This window comes from Panthera pardus, unplaced genomic scaffold (assembly GCF_024362965.1).
Source record: "Panthera pardus isolate Hobbes unplaced genomic scaffold, ASM2436296v1 HiC_scaffold_6, whole genome shotgun sequence".
NCBI lineage: Eukaryota > Metazoa > Chordata > Mammalia > Carnivora > Felidae > Panthera > Panthera pardus.
The window spans coordinates 100389422-100409023 of NW_026526991.1; the positions used below are offsets into that span (position 1 = coordinate 100389422).

A 19602-nucleotide genomic window follows, 5' to 3' on the forward strand; every position below is an offset into this window, starting at 1 on the left:
GATATATAACATGTTTTCATTTTCATTTAGTTCTATGGATTTTCTAATTTCCATTGAATTCTTTCTTAACCTATAAAGTGTGTTCAAAATGTCCAGAAGTTTAGACTTTCTAAAGTTATCTTTTATAACTAAATTGATTTCTAATTTAGAAGTTTGGGGAGACTTGTTGGTGCCCATCTACATGATCTTTTTTGCAATTGTTCTATGTATGTTCCAAGAGAATGCATTCTCTGATTGGTGCAGGATTCTATATATACTTTTTGAATTAAGTTTGTTAATTGTGTTATGCAAATAGTCTATATACTTACTACTTTTTTGTCTGCTTCAACTACCCATTACTAAGGGAAGTGTATTAAATTTTTTTACGATGGTGATGAATTTGTCAATTTCTTCATGTAATTCTGTCAAGTTCTGCTTTATCTATTTTGGGCCTTTGCAGTTAGATTTTAGAAATGTTGAATGTTTCTAGTGAACTGTTCCTTTTATGTACTGACTCGTCATTTTTCACAATGCCTTAAAGTCTGTCTGACAATAATATATAGTCACCTCACCTTTTTTAAGTCGGTATTTACTTGATATTTTTTCGTATTCTCAACCAGTCCATGTGGTTTTGTTTCAGATATATTGCATGAAAGAAGCACATAGCTGGTTTTTATTTTATTATTATTTATTATTTTATTTTATTATTATTGTATTATTTTATTTTGTTTTATTTTTATTTTATTATTTTATTATTTTATTTTGTTTTATTATTTTTATATTTATTTATTTATTTATGTTATTATTACTATTTTTATTTTTTTATTATTTTTTTTTAAATTTTATCAAGGTGTCCTTTACATACAGTAAAACCCATGCTTCCTGGTCTATGAGCTTTTGTGAAAGTGTCGAGCCATGTAACCATCATAAACTATGGAGCAGTGTCCTCGCTGCCAGAATTCTTGTGCTCCTTTGTAGTTGAGCTCTCCCCCAGCTCCTAGCCCTGGTAGCTCCTGTTCCTAGAGTTCTGATTTTTCCAAAATTTATATAACTCTAACTCTTCATACTGTACCAAGAGTACTTTGCCTTTTAGTTCTGGCTTCTTTCACTTAATATCATCCCCCCAAGGATCCATTTGTGTTGTTTCTGTAACAGTAGATTGTTCCTGCTTATAATTGAAGAGTGCTACCACGATTTGTTTATCCGTTCACCAGTTGAAGGACATTTTGTCAAGTGTAGTGTTCGGCAATTATGGATAAAGCTGCTATAAACATTCATGTATAGGGTTCCCCCCCTCCCCATTAAAAAGAATTTTTTTTTTATTTGAGAGAGAGAGAGTATGCACACATGCAGGGGAAGGGCAAAGGAGGGGGAAGAGAGAGAGAGAGAGAGAGAGAGAGAGAGAGAGAGAGAGAATCTCAAGTAGGCCCTATGCTGAGTATGAAGCCTGTAGTGGGGCTCTATCGCACGATCCTGGGATCGTGACCTGAGCTGAAATCAAAAGTCGGATGCTCAACTGACTGAGCCACCCAGGCGCCCCACTCTACCTATTTAAAAAATTGTGGTAAACACACATAAAATGACATTTACTATCTTACTCATTTTTCAGTGCACACTTCAGTGGCATGAATTACGTTCACACTGTGGTGTAACCAATCACCACTATCCATCTCCAGAACTCTTATTATCTTACAGACCTGAAACCCTCTACCCATTAAACCAAACTTCCCATTCTTTCCTCCTCTTCCCCAGCCCCTGGCAACCATCATTCTACTTTCTGTCTCTATGATTCTGACTGCTCCAACTGCCTCATATAAGTGGAGTCACACAGCATTTCTCTTTTTGTGACTGGCTTATTTCACTTAGCGTAATGTCTTTACGATTCATCCATACATCGTAGCACATGTCACAATTTCTGGGTTTTTTTTTTTTTTTTTGTATTTAAATCAATTATTTCAACACGGCATTGTTTTAAATTTGCACCTTGTTTGGTTAACACATTTCAGCATCTAGAGAACAGGTTTGAGAACAAGAACATAAAAGGATTATTTGTCAACAATTTAACAAAAGTGCTTAAGCCCTGTTTATTTCAGAAGCACAGATGTGCCAGTCATGAAGAGTTGTGAAATTAAGTGGGGATACACTTACAGATTTGCTTGGAAAGTAAAATATTTACATACTCACACTGTGCATTGAAATGGGATATTCTGAAGCGGTACTGCTATTATTAATAATAAACTCTTAGGAATAAGTCTCTTTTTTATTGCAGTATAATTAACACAGTGTTATATTAGCTTCAGGTGTACAGCATAATCATTGAACGATTCCACATTACTCAGTGCTCATCACCATAATTATAGTCACCATCTGCCACCAAACCATGTTTTGCAACCTCATTAGCTGTACTCTCTGTGCTGTACTTTTCATCTCTTGTCGCAGACTTTGAGTCTGGAGTTCTCTCTTGTCCAGCAAGAGAGAAGATGCAGAATTAACTGTGAGAGAGGCTAATGTCTGGGAGGAGACAAGAGTCCTGAGTAAGGGTCCTTGCTCCATATTTATTAGGATCAGAAGGCTTACAAATGTGATGGATGTCCATGAAGAGGCAATGAAACTATGAACATTAACTCGTGTGTGAGAGAAAGGGATTTTGAAGATATGCAGTGTTAGGGGTTTGGGTCAGTAGAAAACAAAATCTCAGCGCCTAGCAGAGGGTTGTTTACTTTATGGCAGGCACGAGGCACCTGTCTGTTTATCTTAACTTGCTTACGGCATAAGACGGATAGAGCAGGCTACCTCAGGGTCAACAAGGCACGTTTCTTTTGCTAATTAGCTCAGGTCCTGGCAGTTTCACCCTGCTGCAGTGGTCTATAGCCCCACTTACCTGTTTACCTATTCTGGAGCTTCTGTCCTGTGAAAGCAGGTTTCTGCTTTTGTACTGTGTTGGGGTCGCTTCAGTTCTGTTTACCTAATCTTGGATGCTTTCATCCTAAAACTTGTTAACCCATTGGTGCAAGCTCAGGGAATTCCTAAACTTATTCCCCACAGTCTTTGTGACTTATTTGTTTTGTAGCTGGATGTTAATACCTATTAATCCCATTTATCTCATAATTCCTTCATTTAGAATGTACATTGTATGTATATACCACATTTTGCTTCCCTATTTATGCAATGATGGACACAGGTTGTTTTCATGTTTAGCTAGAGTAGATAATGGTGCAATGAACATGGGTGTACAAATATTTTTTCAAGACCCTGATTTCAATCCTTTTGCGTATATACCCAGAAGTGGAATTGCTGGATCATGTGGCAATTCTATTTTTAATTCTTTTTTTAATTAATTTTTTTGAGTTTATTTATTTATTTTGAGAGAGTGCACACACATGAATGGGCAAGGGGAAGAGAGAGAGGGAGATAGAGAGAATCACAAGTAGGTTCTACACTATCAGTGCAGAGCCTAACGTGGGGCTTGATCTCACAAACTTGAGATCATGACCTGAGCTGAAATCAAGAGTCGGGTGTTAACCAACTGAGCCACCCAGATGCCCCTATTCTTAATTCTTTGAGGAGCTGCCATACTGTTTTCTACAGTGGCTGTTCCATTTTCCATTCTACCCACAGTGCGCAAGGATTCCAAATTCTCACAACCTCACCAACACTTGTTATTTTCTGTTTTGTTTTGTTTTATTTTGTTTTGTTTGATAGTTGCCATCCTAGTGTGAGGTGGTATTCACATACGGGTTTTTGTGTGGAAGTACTCTTAATTTCTTTGGGAAAATATTTAGGAGTGGGATTAGTGGGTGGTATAATGAGCATATGTTTAATTTGATAAACTGCCAAACTGTTTCTTAAGTTGGCCATGTTCTCTGCATTTGTCCCAGCAACGTGTGAGTTCCAGTTGCTCTGAGTCATTACCAGCATTTGGAATTGCCACATTATTATTATTATTATTATTATTATTATTATTCTCTTAGCTATTTTAATAGATGTGTAATGGTATCTCACTATATCTCATTATTGTTTATTTATTTATTTATGTATTGGGAGAAAGCGTGAGTGAGGGAGAGGGACAGAAGGAGAGAGAGAGAATCCCAAGCAGGCTCTGTGCTGTCAGCACAGAGCCCAATGTAGGGCTTGATCCCATGACCCTGGTATCATGACCAGAGCCAAAATCAAGTCAGACACTCAACTGACTGAACCACCCAGGCACCCCTCATTATTGATATTTTAATGTAAATTAATCATTTCTGTCTTCTCAATGTAAAGTTTGGCTTCTTTTCATTCGTTTTATATTCAGTTGTGTTGATGTATTTGGACTTCTATTACCCATCTTATTTTGTGCTTTCTATTATTACTGCTTTTTAAAATGCTACTTCTTTCCCTACTACCTCACTAACCTCCCAATCTTGTTTGAATACCACTAAATTTGACGTTACTATGATAGATTTACACAATCAGTGCTTCTTTAGCTATATCCTCATGTTTAACAGGTTCTTTGCTCATAATTTCTCCTTGCATCTTATTCTTTTTTTCTAGGTTCAACTTCTATTTTTCTAAAAAATATCCCTTAGTACTTCCTTCATTAAGGGTCTGGTAGTGGTAATAGTGATAACTGAAACAAACAGCCATGCATTCTTATATGATACTTTAGCTAAGTATAGAATTCTAGGGCATCAGTCATTTCTCACAGTGCTTTGAAGATGCCATTCTATTGTTGCTGTTGAGAAGAAGGTTGCCAGTCCAATTGTTATTGCATTGCATATAGTATTCTATCTTTGTACGTAAGTCATCTCTTTGTTCTTGTATTCTGAAATTTTACTATGTTGTGTCTAGATGTGGGTTTTATATTTATTATCTTACTTGAGACTGTGATGCCTGAATCTCAGGACTTGTATTTTCCATCAGATTTAGAAAACTTCCAGTCATTTTCTCTCCTGTTAGATGTATATTGTATATTTGTATTGCATCCTTTTTTTTTTCTCATTACCTTACTTTTATTTTGCTATCTCTCTATTCCTCTCTGTTGCTTTTTGGGTGCGCTCATGCTGGCTGCTAAGAACGGATTGTGAGCATTTTTTCCAAGTCTGCATTCAGTACTGTCATGTTGGTAGCTTGAAGTTGGCCATGGTTGGAGTATTTGCACCATGGAAATCAGCAAATCCTAAAAACCAGGGCTTTGCTTTTCTCCAGATGGCTGGCTCATCAGCACATCACGTCTTAGGTCTATCTTCTAGTTCCCTAATTCCCTCAACTCTGTCTAATCTCCAGATGATGTCTAACCCATCAGTTGAGTTTTCTTTCTATTTCCTTGACTATATTTGTAACTTTAGAAGGTAAATGCAGTTCTTTTTCAACTCTATTGTTTTTTTTCTTATTGTCTTGTCCTTTTATCAGGTTTCAATTACTTCATATTTATAACAAGAATTTTTTTTAAAATTTTTTTTAACATTTATTTATTTTTGAGACAGAGAGAGATAGAGCATGAATGGGGGAGGGGCAGAGAGAGAGGGAGACACAGAATCGGAAGCAGGCTCCAGGCTCTGAGCCATCAGCCCATAGCCTGACGCGGGGCTCGAACTCACGGACCGCGAGATTGTGACCTGAGCTGAAGTCGGACGCTCAACCGACTGAGCCACCCAGGCGCCCCTATAACAAGAATTTTAAGTATATTTGTTTTTTATAACCTCTGTACAAGAATGAAATTATTTGAAGTTTTTTGGAGTTCTCATGGTATGTTAGAAAGCAGATAAGCCTGTGTGACGTGGTGACTCAGAACCCAGAGAGCACTTATCATAATGCCTGGCACATAGTATAAACTCCATAAACTTAAATTCCCTTCCTTTTGGCTTCTCCATGGCTTAAAACAACAGAAGTCTAATCTCTCACAATTTCTGGAGGCCAAATGGCTGAAGTCAAGGTGATGGTAGGGCTCTACTCCCTCCAGAGGCCCTAGGGGAGAATCTCTTCCTTGCTTCTTCCAACTACTGTGAGCAATCCTTGATGTGGCTGCATCATCTCGATCTCTGCCTGTAACAACATTGTTTCCTCTCTCTCTCTCTCTCTCTCTCTCTTTCTCTTTCTCTCTCTCTCACTCTCTCAGTCACCTCCTGCTGCCTTCCTCTTATAAGGATACATGTGATTGCATCTAAGGCTGACTTAGGTAATCCGAGATAAGCTCTTCCTCTCAAGACCCTTAACTTAATCACGTCTTTTGCCCTATAAGATAATTCATAGGTTCCAAGAATTAGGAAATGAATCTTTGGAGGGGGCCATTTTCCCTGCTTACCCCACCCCAGATGCCAACTGACAATACTTCCAATGTCCTGCTTTTCTTTCCCTCAGGATTTTCTATTTTGTTTTCTTGAGTATATGATTTGACCTTGAAACATGCTTCACTCTTCTGGACCTGGCTATGCAAAAAGACTACTTGCCTCAATGCTTCATTAGTCTGTTTGCAGTGAAGACTCAGCAGCGACATTGGGTATCTCCTTTGTCGTGTAAGCCTATAGGCCCTCGCTCTGTTGTGGGAGCCAATGGTGGCATGGCTGGTATGAGACCAAGGCACAGATGCTGTGAAAGCACGGGGGATGTGGTGACTGGGGGCTCAGGTTCCGTGTCACATTCTTACCTTCATTCTGCAAAAATGTTTCAAGTGTCTACAATGCCCCGGCTAGGAATTCAGAGATAAGAGACACAGCCTGTACCCTGAATTAGGGAGCTCACAGTTGAATGGAGTATGACTATAAACAAAGGAAATACCAACACAAAGGAGGATGAGGGTTTTGATGGAAGGGTGGCCGTGGTGCTGAGGGAGCACAGGCTGGGGTGGGGGGCAGGGAGTAGAACTAGTTCAGAAGGGCTTCCTGGAGGAAGTGGCTCTGGAGCCGCATCTCAAAGAATGAGCGGAGAGAGTCAAGGTAATAAGGGGGTGCAGAGGGGAAAGGTGCACAAGGGCATGGAGACAGAGTGAATGGGCATGTTCCTCATCATCTTCCATGTCACCTTCCTCACTGTGCCCATCTGCCCAGCCCCCGCCCCCCAACACTGACCTCTGAGTGCCCGTGCGCTATGGTGTTACGCTGAGCACTGCACAGAAGTTACTCCCCACCCAGACGCCTATGTACCGATCTAATGGAAGGTTGATTCAGGTGATGACAAATCTAGAGTTTTCCCTTAGAAGTCCTGGGTCAGTCTTAACTGTGGCTTCATTCTCCTTGAAACTTTCTCCACAGGGACCTTGACCTCGGACCCCTACGACTTTGCCAACTCCTGGGCCCTGAGCAGTGGGGAACAACAGTGCAAACGAGCATCCCCTCCTAGCAGCCCATGCAACGTCTCATCTGAGGAAATGCAGAAGGTAGGTATAGCCCAGGCTGGATGTTGTCTGAATGCAGTGGGACTTCTGGAATTGAGAAGCAGAAAATCATCTGTTCTCTACTCCTCCACTGAGACGCAGAGTGGACCTACCTCTGCGGGTCCCTCTGACTCTTCAAAGAGGGGTTCCCATGGGCCCCTTTTCTCCTGAAAACCAACTATGGCTGGAGTCAGGTTAGCTCTAGTCTAATACTGCTCTGGGCCTGGAGCTCTAAAATGTCTGTCCAGTGAGTGGGTATAGTGAGCAAATAGACTTTTCTGTTTTTGTTTTTAATTAAAAAAAAAAAGTTTATTTTTGAGAGAGAGAGAGAGACAGAGAGATAGAGCATGAATGGGGAGGGACAGAGAGAGATGGAGACACAGAATCTGAAGCAGGTTCCAGGCTCTGAACTGTCAGCACAGAGCCTGATGTGGGGCTCGAACTCACAAACCGTGAGATCATGACCTGAGTGGAAGTCGGATGCTTAACTGACTGAGCCACCCAGGTGCTCCTAGACTTTTCTGTTTTATACTCCAGTGCCTTCTCTTGTGCCCAAATATCTCCACCATTGCCTGCCACCTGTCTGAAATTCTGCGATAGGAAACAGTTCCTTTTTAGGTGTTCAATAAGTGGTTGTTCTAAAGTATAAACAGGAGGACAAGGCCCCTAGGTCTTATCAGCACATCAGCAAGAAGAGGATTACTTTATAGTTAGGGAAGCTGAGGGAAGAGGAGGGCCTGGGTGTGATGGCAAATTAATTTTAAAATTCGTGGCTTACAACAATAGGAATGTATTCTCTCATAGTTCCGGAGACCAGAAGTCTCAGTGTGGTTTCCTTGGGCCAAGATCAAGGTGTCAGTAGGGCTGCTCTCCCTTGGGAGGCTCTAGGGAAGACTCCCAGTTCCAGTGTCTGGTGGCTGTGGCATTCCTTGGCCTGTGGCCACATCAATCCAGTGGCTGCCTCTATGGTCACATGGCTTCCTATTGTCTGTGTGCCTCTGCCCTGAGTCTCAGTACCGACGGTGGTACCTCCCATCCCTTTCTCTGCAGCTCATATTTCTAATCATATGGTAGCTCCTCAGAAGCTTCTTCCCTTTCAGAGTTGCCTCTTAGGACCCCACTACCAGAACCTTCACCTTGGAGGAGAGGGGGTCTGGCGGGAGGGAGTGCACAGGACTGAATCCTGCCTCTACCTTCTTCAGGTGGTAGCCTTTGTGTCTTGGTGGTTAGGGTGTTGGGAGGGTGATGCTTTAGGTGGGGAAAGACCTCCCTTGATGGACGACCCTACTTCCCCTTGGAGTTGGGCTGCTGGGGCTGAGAGAGGAGAAACAGCCTGTCACTGGGGTGAAGCTGGGCCCTTGTCAGCACAGGGATTGTCCTAGTGAGGCAGGGACTCACTGTCTGGGGGGTTTTCTTGGAGGTGTTGTAAGTCAGACCCCCCCTGTGCAGGGAATGACTGGGGACCTGTCAGGAGCAGCATCTGTAGGGGGAGAGAGAGGCCATGCTGGGCGTGGGGAAGGTGAACAGCCATGTAGTTACAACTGGGGCCTCAGCTGATCCTTCAAGGAGCTCTGAAAGCTGGGGTGGCCCCGCTAGACAAGCCTGTACTGACCCGCTGGTCACTGGATATAGGATTCCTTTGGGCAGGGAGGCTTGGGCTGAGGGCAATGCCTGCAGATGACTCCGCTGTGAGTCTTTACCAGCCAACCCTCTAGGCCATGAGTGGATGAGTCCTTGGCTTTGAAGGGCATCTACGCTGTACCCTACAACCGCTGTGGAGCAGGCCACTTAACAGCACCATCTCCCAGCCACCATCCAGGGAGCAACCACCCTGTTCCATCCCACAGGAAGAGGGTGGTCCCTGCTTCTGTCCAGGAACACAGCCATGACAGGACTTGACAGGCCACAGTGGGCCTGTACAGTTCTGCAGGGAGATGAGGAAATCACAGCCATGGGAGGTTAAGTAGCTGCCAAAGTCACCAGCTAACAAGCTTCAGAGTCAGAATTCACTGTCTCTGGCTTCACCCCCCTCCCTCCTCCCTTGTTCTGGCTGCATTGCCTCAGGCTGCTTGTTATCTCTGCCTGTGGCCCTTGAGTTTTCCCTCACGAGTTGGCTTCCAGGATTCTTATGGTTCCTTTCAGCTCTAAAACTTTGTGTGTTTCTGTGGATTGGGCTAGAAAGTCAGTTTATAATAAGTTGCAATAAACATTCAGTGGAAATAGGCGGTGGTATGTGTCTGGAGATTGGGACAGCCTCCATGGTATTAACCCCCAGTCAGCCCTTGCAGAAGTCTGATCTTCCCCAAGTCTGCACAAAAGTAGAGAAACTCCAGCTTTCTCCTACTCCAGAAGCAAAATAAACACACACACACACACACACACACACACACACACACGAGAGAGAGAGAGAGAGAGAGAGAGAGAGAGAGCGCTTCATTACTGGCTGGTTACTCACGCGGTGAGTCTTTTCTGTTTTTGTGGAACAATCTGATCTCCTGAACCAAGGACCGTGTCAAGCACAGGAAAACATTCTAACTTGATGTTTTATCCAGCTGCCTAGATTGTAAACACAATTTCCAATTTATAAACAAGCACATTCCCAATGCCTCTTTTTTGTGTGGCCAGTGTTTCAATGGTGCTAGGTTTCTGGCTAGCCCACGAACATCCGTGGCACCTGGAATGTAGCCCAATACCAGCCACTGACCGAGGCAGACCAAGTTCTAACACCCGAGGGGAGGGCGAGGTTGTGTGGAAGAGAGTAGCTTCCTCTTCTTTCCAGGAAAACTTTGAAATATCTGGTCCTTGCCCTTGGTAGTTCCTTGATATTCTCATCCGTGGGCCTCAGCATTATGCTAAAGATATGGGTGTGGGGTCAGGCCACTTCCTGGCTCTGTAACTCTGAGTGAGACATGAACTTCTCCAAGCATCAGCTCCTGCAGAGTAAAATAGGCCTAGGAAGAGTGGCCGCTGCACAGGACCACAGTTCAGGATGAGAGAGAGAGAATATGTGTAGGCTGTTTAGCCCGGTGGGGCTCAATCCTATGAGCTGTTCTTGTTATTATTATCATTATTTATTGGCTCCTGATGTTCTCCCGCTGTCTGCTCACTGCTGCAGCATCTGTACTATGGGATGGGAAGAAGCCAGACACACTCAGGACTTTAAGCATAAACTCCAAAATTAAATTTTCCCCCCACCCTCCTCCCAGTTGTAACCCCGTTCCTTTTGGGGAGCTGAGCCCAGTGCGAGGTTAAGAGAGAAGGTGTCTGGGGGCGCCTGGGTGGCTCAGTTGAGCGTCCAACTTTGGCTCAGGTCGTGATCTCGAGGTTTGTGAGTTCAAGCCCCGCTTCTGGCTCTCTGTTGTCTGCAACAGAGACTACTTCGGATCCTCTGTCCCTCTCTCTCTTGGCCTCTACTCCGCTCACACTCTCTTTCTCTCAAAAATGAAAGTTAAAAAAAAAAAAAAAAAAGGAGAGAAGATGTCTGAACACAGCCACATCGAGGGGTGGGGAAGTGACAGAAGCCAAATTTTCTTCCAGAGCTGCTTGGTAACCCAAGTGAATTTCAGATTGAGTGCCCTCAAGGATCATGTGCAGTGAGGGGCAGAAAGAGAGAGTTTTTATCATTTCTGTCTTTTATGTCCTAACTTACCATTTTGTGGCTGGCAGGTGGTTCACTCTCTCCACCCTTCAGTGTTTGCTAGGCAGGGGTGGGATTAAGGCAGGGGGTGCTGCAGTGGTGAGGTCGTGGTGGGGCCACGGGTAAGTCCTTCTGATATTGAATGGCTCTTTGAGGGCATGGGTTTTGTCTTACTTTATTTTGCAAACACAGGCCAGCACAGAGTAAGTGCTGGATGAATATTCCCCCACCCTCGGAGTACAAAGGAGTACTCCCATTTGTCCATAAGAAGTGGGAGGTGAAGACAGGGTTTTCACATGGAGAACCTGATACTGGGTTGAGTTGAGGAGGGAGATAGGACACTTTGTCTCCTGGAGACGAAGGGGAAGGAGGGACAAAGAATCCATGAGAAGCCTTGTTTGTCTCCCCGCCAATCCCTCAACTTTTGGAGGCTCCAGCTGCAGGCTTGCTACTCACTTTGTCTCCTGGGTGCATTAAAGTCCTTACTAACCAGCGCCCTGGGAGCAGCCTGAGAAATTGGTTACCAAGTTCTTAGTGCTGGGCTGAGGCCCCCAAACGCACCAGACCTCCCGAGGCACAAGCTCCTTCAAGCTCAGAACTAGCTTCAGGGTTGTTTACCTGAGAAGGGAGACCTGACTTTGTCTCAGCCAATCAGGTTGTGTTCACTCAAGTCTGGGGTGCTCTCATTGGTTGGGAAGCACAGTGACTCATCTCCTGGGAGGTGATTAGTGCCATCTTTGGAAGGAATAGTTCACAGCCCGCTTAGTCCCCTGGGCCCCTGGGTTCAGAAGTCAGGTCTGGTAAATGGGCATCGTTTACAAGTGCTTGCCATTGTGGCTCTAAGGACTATTTTGCGGTGGCAGAATGTTCTGTGGGGAAGACTGCATTGACCTAAGAACTTTTCTTGAGAGCCACCAGAATCTATTCTCCCACTTCTCTGGGGTGTACCTTCTTTCCAGGCCGGTAGCAAGGAGTTAGCTTCTTCTGAGGCAGGTCATATTACGTATACCTAGGGGATGAATGTTTCCTTGTTATGCCAACAAAACCCAGCGCCTCTCTACTGGGACTGAATAATGGCTTGTTTGATTGCATGCAAATTTACAGTTTTTTCAGCTTTAGAAACAGAAGGCAGGGCTGCTAGAGTCTGGAGCTCAGAGTGGCAGACCCAGTAGTAAGAAGCCCCAAGCTCTAAATGCTCAGATAATTAATGATGATTTCAGGTAACTCTACTACACAATTAACATTTTAGAAACATTCTTAGGTTGCCTTTTTTTTTTTTTTTTTTTTTTTTAATTCTTTCAGTTTGGGTACTGTCTGCAAGGGCTGAATCTTATAAAAGGATCCTGTCTTTGTCCTCAGTGCTCACTATAGCATGAAGCCCAAGGCTGCAGCTGGTCCATCTAATGCTCTTGCTAGTTAGAAAAAGGTGCCCCTTCCTGAAGGCACTTTACCGCTGCCTATTGGGAAATCACCATAATAATCATTAGAAATGTACATAGAATGTACGTGGACATGTGTGGTGTCCACAATTGTGGACGATAACCCCGTGGCATATTGCCATTGTACACTGTATGACCTGCGGAAATATATTCGATGGTCATGACCTTGGCCTCACTTCCGCTGGGAAATGCAGTTGCTGCAGCCATCCTCCTCCCCAGGATCACCTCTCCCAGACTGGGAAGGCCATCTCCCGCTTTTGCTGCTGCCATCTGCATGTGAGGTTGCTTTTGTGGCTCCGGCTCCAAGGATTCTCTCTGTATTCCCCAGAGTTGGTCCTCAAGATGGCCAGTCTTTCTTGAGAAGACCGAGTGCACCATTATCACTCAGCCTTCTGGTGGTGAATTTTCCAGCAGCAGCAGCAGCCTCAGGCAGGTGTCTGGAGCAGAAGAAAATTTTTAAATCAACGTCAGGACTCTTAGGCTTCTCATAACTCAGAGTGGCAGTGAGCCCATGTGCTTGTGGTGGGATGGGCATGACCTTGACCAGGGTGCTTTTGGGGGTTTAGCCTTATAGCAGAGATCAGAGGCTGCCACAGGGTTTCAGAGATTGCCCTCAAATCAAGCAGAACACGACTTTTTAGTATACTTATTTGATGAACCCTTGAGGAGGGTCAGATGAGGTTTTAGTACTCAAGCTTTCAATTCAAAGGCCTTCCTAACATAAGAATCTCAAAATCCCTTAACAAGTGGCTTTCTTTCCCTTTTCCTTCCCCTCTGGTGAGGAGAAGAATGAGCAAGAATCTGATGGTGCCTGTTCGAACATATTTATTGAGGTATTTTGTGTGGCTTGGGTGATACCAAACTATGAAAGTTGGATTGCAGTCCTATTCAGGGGACAAAACACAGAAGACAAATTGAACAACCATGAAAGAGAAAATGCAAATGCCATCTTGGGTCAGTAGAGGACGAATTACCAAAAGAATGGTGAATGGTATTAGCTCAGGGAGTCAGCTCCTATCACAAAGCTGATGATCTTTCCTTACTGGGGGCAGGATGAGTAGAGTGGTTCCACCCCCGGGAACTTGGACAGACCCCAAACTGGGAACCTGGGGATGGTGCTTGGCCCTTCTCCCAGCCAGCCAAGCAAGCCCTGCCCTGATCCCTGACGATTGCTCACATGCCTCCCAGAAGACCAAGGCACAGGGTGAGGAGGGTCCTTTGGGATACAGGGACTTCTGTGACATATCCAGTTACCCTACTTCTCATGAGGGCTGTACCCCAATCACCTCAGAGAGAGAAATGTCCAACTCCACAAAACAAAACAAAACAAAACAAAACAACACATCCATTTGGTAGAAACCTATCAACCAGTTTCACGGGGGCTTTGTGAGTCAGATCTTGGAATGTGGGTAGGAATCCCAGGCCAGCCAGAAGATATAAATAGAATCAGCCACCCCCCCCTCATCCATCCTTGCTGGCTGACCAATGACAAACTGTGCCCCACCACAGGGGTGAATTCTTGAACCCACTACTCTGGGTCAGTTCAGGCGCCAGGCGCCCCCATACCTCCCCCAGGGGCAGCCACAGGACACCCACCCCAGGGCTGGAAAGATCAGGGCCTGGGTGAACAATCTTGCACTTTATTTATTAGCTTCTCCTTTCTTTGTTCACTTCAGTCCTAGGAATGCCCCCTCCCTTGTCCTTCGTCAGCTGTTTGGGAACAAACACAATAGCTAAGCTTTAGATCTCTTGCCACTGCTTTTTCTCTTCCCCGCTGTCTGCCACTGGGGAGATGAGCTTCTTTTCTGTCTCCCTCCCTCGAACCGCCTTGGCATCTCCAGAGAAGAGGCCTGGACTTCTTTAATGAACTGAAAATGTGATTATGTTGGGCTACAATTGGGTCTGCGCACCCACCCGGGCAGGATGAAGTCATGGGCTGATTGAGCTGGGCTAGATATCTCTTGACAGCCTCTGGCACCACAGACAAGAGATGAAGGAGGATAGAAGTAGCCGATGCCGGGCACTGGAGCCAGGGAGATGCTGGAAGTGTGCAAAAGAGCTGACCATCATATGTCTCTGCCAGAATGGTTCAGCAGAGAGCTGAGGAGAATAACGATTTTCGAACTGTGTGGCTAGTATGGACAACAGACCGATGATAGTAGTTCTAAGCCCTTGATTGCCTTTCCTGTGTAACCTCGTTTAGTTTTATTTTGTAGCAACTGGCTTCGATAGGTATTGCTGTCTGTGTTAGGAGTAGGTTCCTCTGTGAGTGACTGTACACCCAAAGTAACAAGGGCTTACACAACGTAGAAGTTTATTGCTCTTTCTCGCTGTAGAGAACTTGGGTGGAATGTCCAGGGCTAGCACAGGGTACCACGGTGTTGAGATCTAGGGTCCATCTGTCTCGTTTCTCTGTTGTTGTTGACGTGAAGCTTCCAGTTCATGGGCCAAGATGGCAGCTCATGCCTCAAGCATCACAACCATATTCTAGCAGTGGGGAGAGAAGGAGCTAAGAAAGAAGCGCCCTCTCCTTTTGGAGACATTGCCTGGAATGTTGCCCATGACCCTTCTGCTTATGTCCTACTAGGTAAAGCTTAGTTATGTCCATTCCTGGCAACTGGGGAGGTGAAGAAATAGAATCTTTGTTCCCAGCGGGCATGTGCCCAGGAGACAGTTGAAATTTGAAGGTTCTATGACTAAGAAAAAAGGGAAGAACAGATCCTGGGCAACTTTCAATCTCTGCTACACCCTGCCGTCTTTATAGGTGAGGAAACAGGTGCAGAGGGGCAAGATAATTTTCCTACACACACACACACACACACACACACACACACACACACACTATGGAAGTGACAGGGTTGGGATTGCAGTCCAACCATGCTTCTAAAACCTGTGCTTTATCTGCTGTACTACACTGTTGTCTAACCTGGTTGTGAGGAAACAGTTGGCGAGGTGTGGCTCGCCAATGTGGCAGTTTCCACATTGAGGGTGTGGAAAACCATGTAAATGGTGGTTTGGTGACAGGTGACTGACCTGTGGGATGGAATCAGGCTTTGAGCCCTGCTTGGTACAGCAGTTTGTAAATTACTTAGCTGACACTCTTAAAAATGATAGAGGATGGGAAAGAGATTTTCTGTCTCTCTATTTATGTATTTAATGTTTATTTATTTTTGAGAGACAGAGACAGTGTGAGCAGGGGAGGGGCAGAGAAAGAGGGAGACACAGAATCTGAAGCAGGTTCCAGGCTCTGGGCTGTCAGCACAGAGCCCAATGAGGGGTGTGAACTCATAAACCGCGAGATCATGACCTGAGCCAAAGTTGGACGCTTAACTGACTAAGCCACCCAGGCACCCCGGGAAAGAGATTTTCTATGGATTATCTATTGATTATGGATTTGGGTTTTCTATTGGTACATACTATATTAGACAATAAAACAGAAATGTAAAACATATTCACTTAAAAATAATAAACACATTATATTTAACATGGATGCCATCTTTTTAATAAAAAGAACTATAAATTCCAACAGAAAATGTGGAGAGAGAAAAATGGCATTGTTTCACAGTTTTGCAAATCTCTTTCCTATCTGGCTTAAGAGAAATCAGCTGGATTCCCATGTCAGCCTCTGTAGTCAGTCTGTTGTGATATCACATACCATGTAGCCTCTGGAAAATTCCACTGGACACTCATGAAAGAGTGAGAGCATAAAGGTCAAATAACATCTTAGTATTATTATAAAAATATTTTTGATCTTATGGAGCCCTGAAAGGATCTTGGGAATCCGTAGGAGGTTCCTGGACTACACTTTGTGAACCACTGACCTAGTTAATGTTTTACTCTCTCTATGCCTCAGTTTCCAAATCTGAAAGACTGTCTCTCTTGCCTTTCTCCGAGGAGGTTTGTGTTCTTTGAAGGTGTTGCAGGCTTATGAAGGGCAAGTTTGTGGGAGCAAGTGCTGAGGCGGTCTCTGAAATAACTGTTTGCTCTGGGGACATGGGTGATGTGAGAGAAGGGGCGTGGGGGGGGGGGGGATGAGCTGGAGTCAGATCCTAAAAGGCCTGGCCTTACTGCCTTTCTAAGGAGCTAGGACTTTGCCCTTTAGGCTGTGGTGGGACACCGTCAGATTTGCCTTGTACCCTGACTTAGGCATATGCTAGAGACCTAGAGACCACATGACCAGTGCTTGCTGAGTGAAGGTTTGGTCACCTCCTACCTGACGACGTCTCTCCCCAGGATCTGAGAGGACACGAGGTCGGCTCCATCTTGGACTTTTTTCTGTCTTGGCACCTGGCCTGGCCTGGCAGGGCTACCTGTGGTGGAGTGGGGAAGGCTGGGGGGAGAGGCACCATGCTGCACTGGGGGCCCTCAGACGGTGGTCATGCTACCATGACCTACTAGGCCAAGTTCAGGCCAGAGCTGACCGAAGGAAGACTGGATGGCAAGATGGAAAGACAAACTTTCCCTTTTGTCTCTGTTGAGGAAGAAATCCTAGCCAGATTTTCAGGTGCAGACACAGAGGGCAAAGGCATTGTTCTAAGAAGGGAGGTGGCTGTTTCTGCAGAAATCCACTCCCATCCTGCAAGCAAATAGTTAGAAAACACCCTTCTTGCTGCAGCTTTCTATAAACCATTTAGTACCTTAAGGGACCTCCCAGGAAATGTGCTGAAATACTGGTCCCATTCTTCCTCTGAGCAGGGAACAGACATCTTTGGGCCAGCTGGAGATGGGTCATGCCGGCCTCTGCCCCACATCACTCTCAAAGCGGGAGGAGATGTCTAGACTCCTGGGTCTCTTCTTTCCTCTGGTTGACACTGTGCTTGGCTGGTGAGAACCCTAGGTATCTGGTCCCTGTGCCTGTGCGAGATGTCCTGTGGGCTGCTCCAGACCCTGTCTTACAGCCTAGGTGATGACACTATCACTTCCATGGAGTTGCCTTTTTGGGTTTTTCTCTAGTTGTAAATTGTGGGTGAGGAGAAAGGTAGGCAAGAGCCTGAGCATCCAGTCTTCTCTGGGACACCCTTGGCTGCCCTTTAAGGGTCCAGGAACCTCACTTTCTGAGGGAAATTTCTCATGGGGCACGCTGTGGCATTTCCATGGGGGCATTTCCATGGCAGAATGGAAAGAATTGGGCGCAGGCCTCAGCCTCCTCCTCTGAGCCTGAAGAGAGTTGTAGACCCGCCTGGTGCAAAGAAGAGTTGGTCCTTCTCCTATCACCCCACTTGAAAGAAATCCACTTTGTTCTGGAGAAGTATGAACCTCTCAAATAGCAGATGAAGGAGAGCAGCCCCTCTGTTCACCTCGGAGTCTCCAAGATGATAGTAGTGTGATAATGTTGTCATGGCAACCATTCATCCCTGTTTAGCCTGGGGAGATGGAGATGGGGGGAAAGGGACAAAGATGTCCTTCTGTCCTGCTGGTGAGTTGCCCACCATTCTGGAGGATAAGCCTATTGGCAGAAGGGACAGGAGGGACCAGGATTCTCTGGTGACCAGGAGATCCATGATGATAATATGGAGTCGCCATTTATTAGGTGAAACTTTTACATGGGTTATTTCATTCAGTCTTCACTACCATCTCATCAGATAGGAGCTGTTACTATTATCCCCATTTTGTAGAGGAGGAGGGGTTAAGCAAATAGCCAAAGGTCATACAGCTAGCAGGTGAAAGAGGCAAAACTCACATCTGGGGCTGTGAAGTCATAACAAGTCCAGGGACTCTTCCTGGCATTGTCTTCAGAGACCTCAGTTTCCCCTGTGTAAAGGGCTCAGGGTGGCAAATGGAAGGAGGCATGCCATAACCCAAGACCTCAGCGGTCACGGGTGACCCTACCGCCATCTTCATTCATCGACTGCTTGCTCAGTGCCAGGCACTGCGGTGCCTTCCCACCACCTGCGAGGCAGCGCCTGTTGGTATCATTCCCATGTTACCCAAGGACACCCTTCTCCAGCGAGGCAAGGAGATTTGCCTCAGTCCCCACTGCCAGGAAGTGGCAGAGCTGGGCTTAAGCCAGAGCACGCTCTCAGCCGCACAGTGGGTGTGGAGTCTCCAAGCTGATGGGAAGGAAGCCAGAAAAGTGGAGTCCTGGAGGGAGCGCCGCTCTCAGCCGTTGGCTTCCAAGACATGGGGCTGCTAATTGTCCGGGCAGGCAGGTCTGCAGCTGCAGCTTCGCAGTTCAGCAGCCCTCGCAGCTGCGGCTTTGCTAACAGGCGGAGGGAACCAGCCACACCCAACTGCTTGGGCCAGCTGGCCCTGGCCCTCCTTCGGAGTCCCTCCTGCCCCCTGGGCCGGTGTGATCAGGTGCAGCTGTGACATTCCTCCCTGCTGCCTAGTTCTGATGGCAGACTCTGTGCAGGCTCAGTGGGGTGCGGGGGCCCCAGCTCAGGGCCCCTGTGGGCAGGATGTGGATTTTCCCTGGGACCACAGCTTGTTCCTGGAGCTGCCAGGGCGGGTCTTGCGGATGGTGAGCAGTGTTGGGTCAGATTTCTATTCCTCGGGGCTTTCCACGTTGCCACAAAAGACCCCCCTCCCAGCCTGGCTCTTGATTTACACAGGCTTGCTCTGGCCATCCTTTGGTACAGTTTGAGCAGATTGGATTTCCTTCTCTTCAAACCTATCATTTCTTCCCTCTTTTTTACTGTCCCTTTTGTGAACACTGATTTGCTCTGGTTTATCCTTCAGGACTCAGCCTTCCATTGAGATGCTCTTGTAGTTCTTTCTTTTTAGTTGAAGGTTGTTTTTTATTTAATTTAATTTAATTTAATTTTATTTTTATTTTTATTTTTTTTAATTAAAAAAAAATTTTTTTTTAACGTTTATTTATTTTTGAGACAGAGAGAGACAGAGCATGAACAGGGGAGGGTCAGAGAGAGGGAGACACAGAATCTGAAACAGGCTCCAGGCTCTGAGCTGTCAGCACAGAGCCCGATGCGGGGCTCGAACTCACGGACCGCGAGATCATGACCTGAGCTGAGTCGGCCGCTTAACTGACTGAGCCATCCAGGCGCCCCTGTTTTTTTTTTTAAAGTATTGATTTATTTATTTTTAAGTAGGCTCCATGCCCAACAAAGGGCTCAAACTCACGACCATGAGATCAGGAGTCGCGTACTCTACCGACTGAGCCAGCCAGGCACCCCTTGGCCGAAGGTTTTAAGTCCATGTACTAATTCTCCAGTCGGAGAGCATGTCTATGCATGAAA

General features: G+C 45.6%; 1 protein-coding gene across 2 annotated transcripts in view; it reads left to right on the forward strand.

Moving 5' to 3' along the window:
* VWF (von Willebrand factor) overlaps positions 1-19602 on the forward strand; it is a 137777-nt gene that overhangs the window by 14240 nt on the left and 103935 nt on the right. For both annotated transcript variants that reach the window (XM_053895673.1, XM_053895674.1), the window contains exon 6: positions 7209-7333. In XM_053895673.1, coding sequence (XP_053751648.1) covers positions 7209-7333 — 125 coding nt within the window. The remainder of the gene's footprint in view (positions 1-7208; positions 7334-19602) is intronic.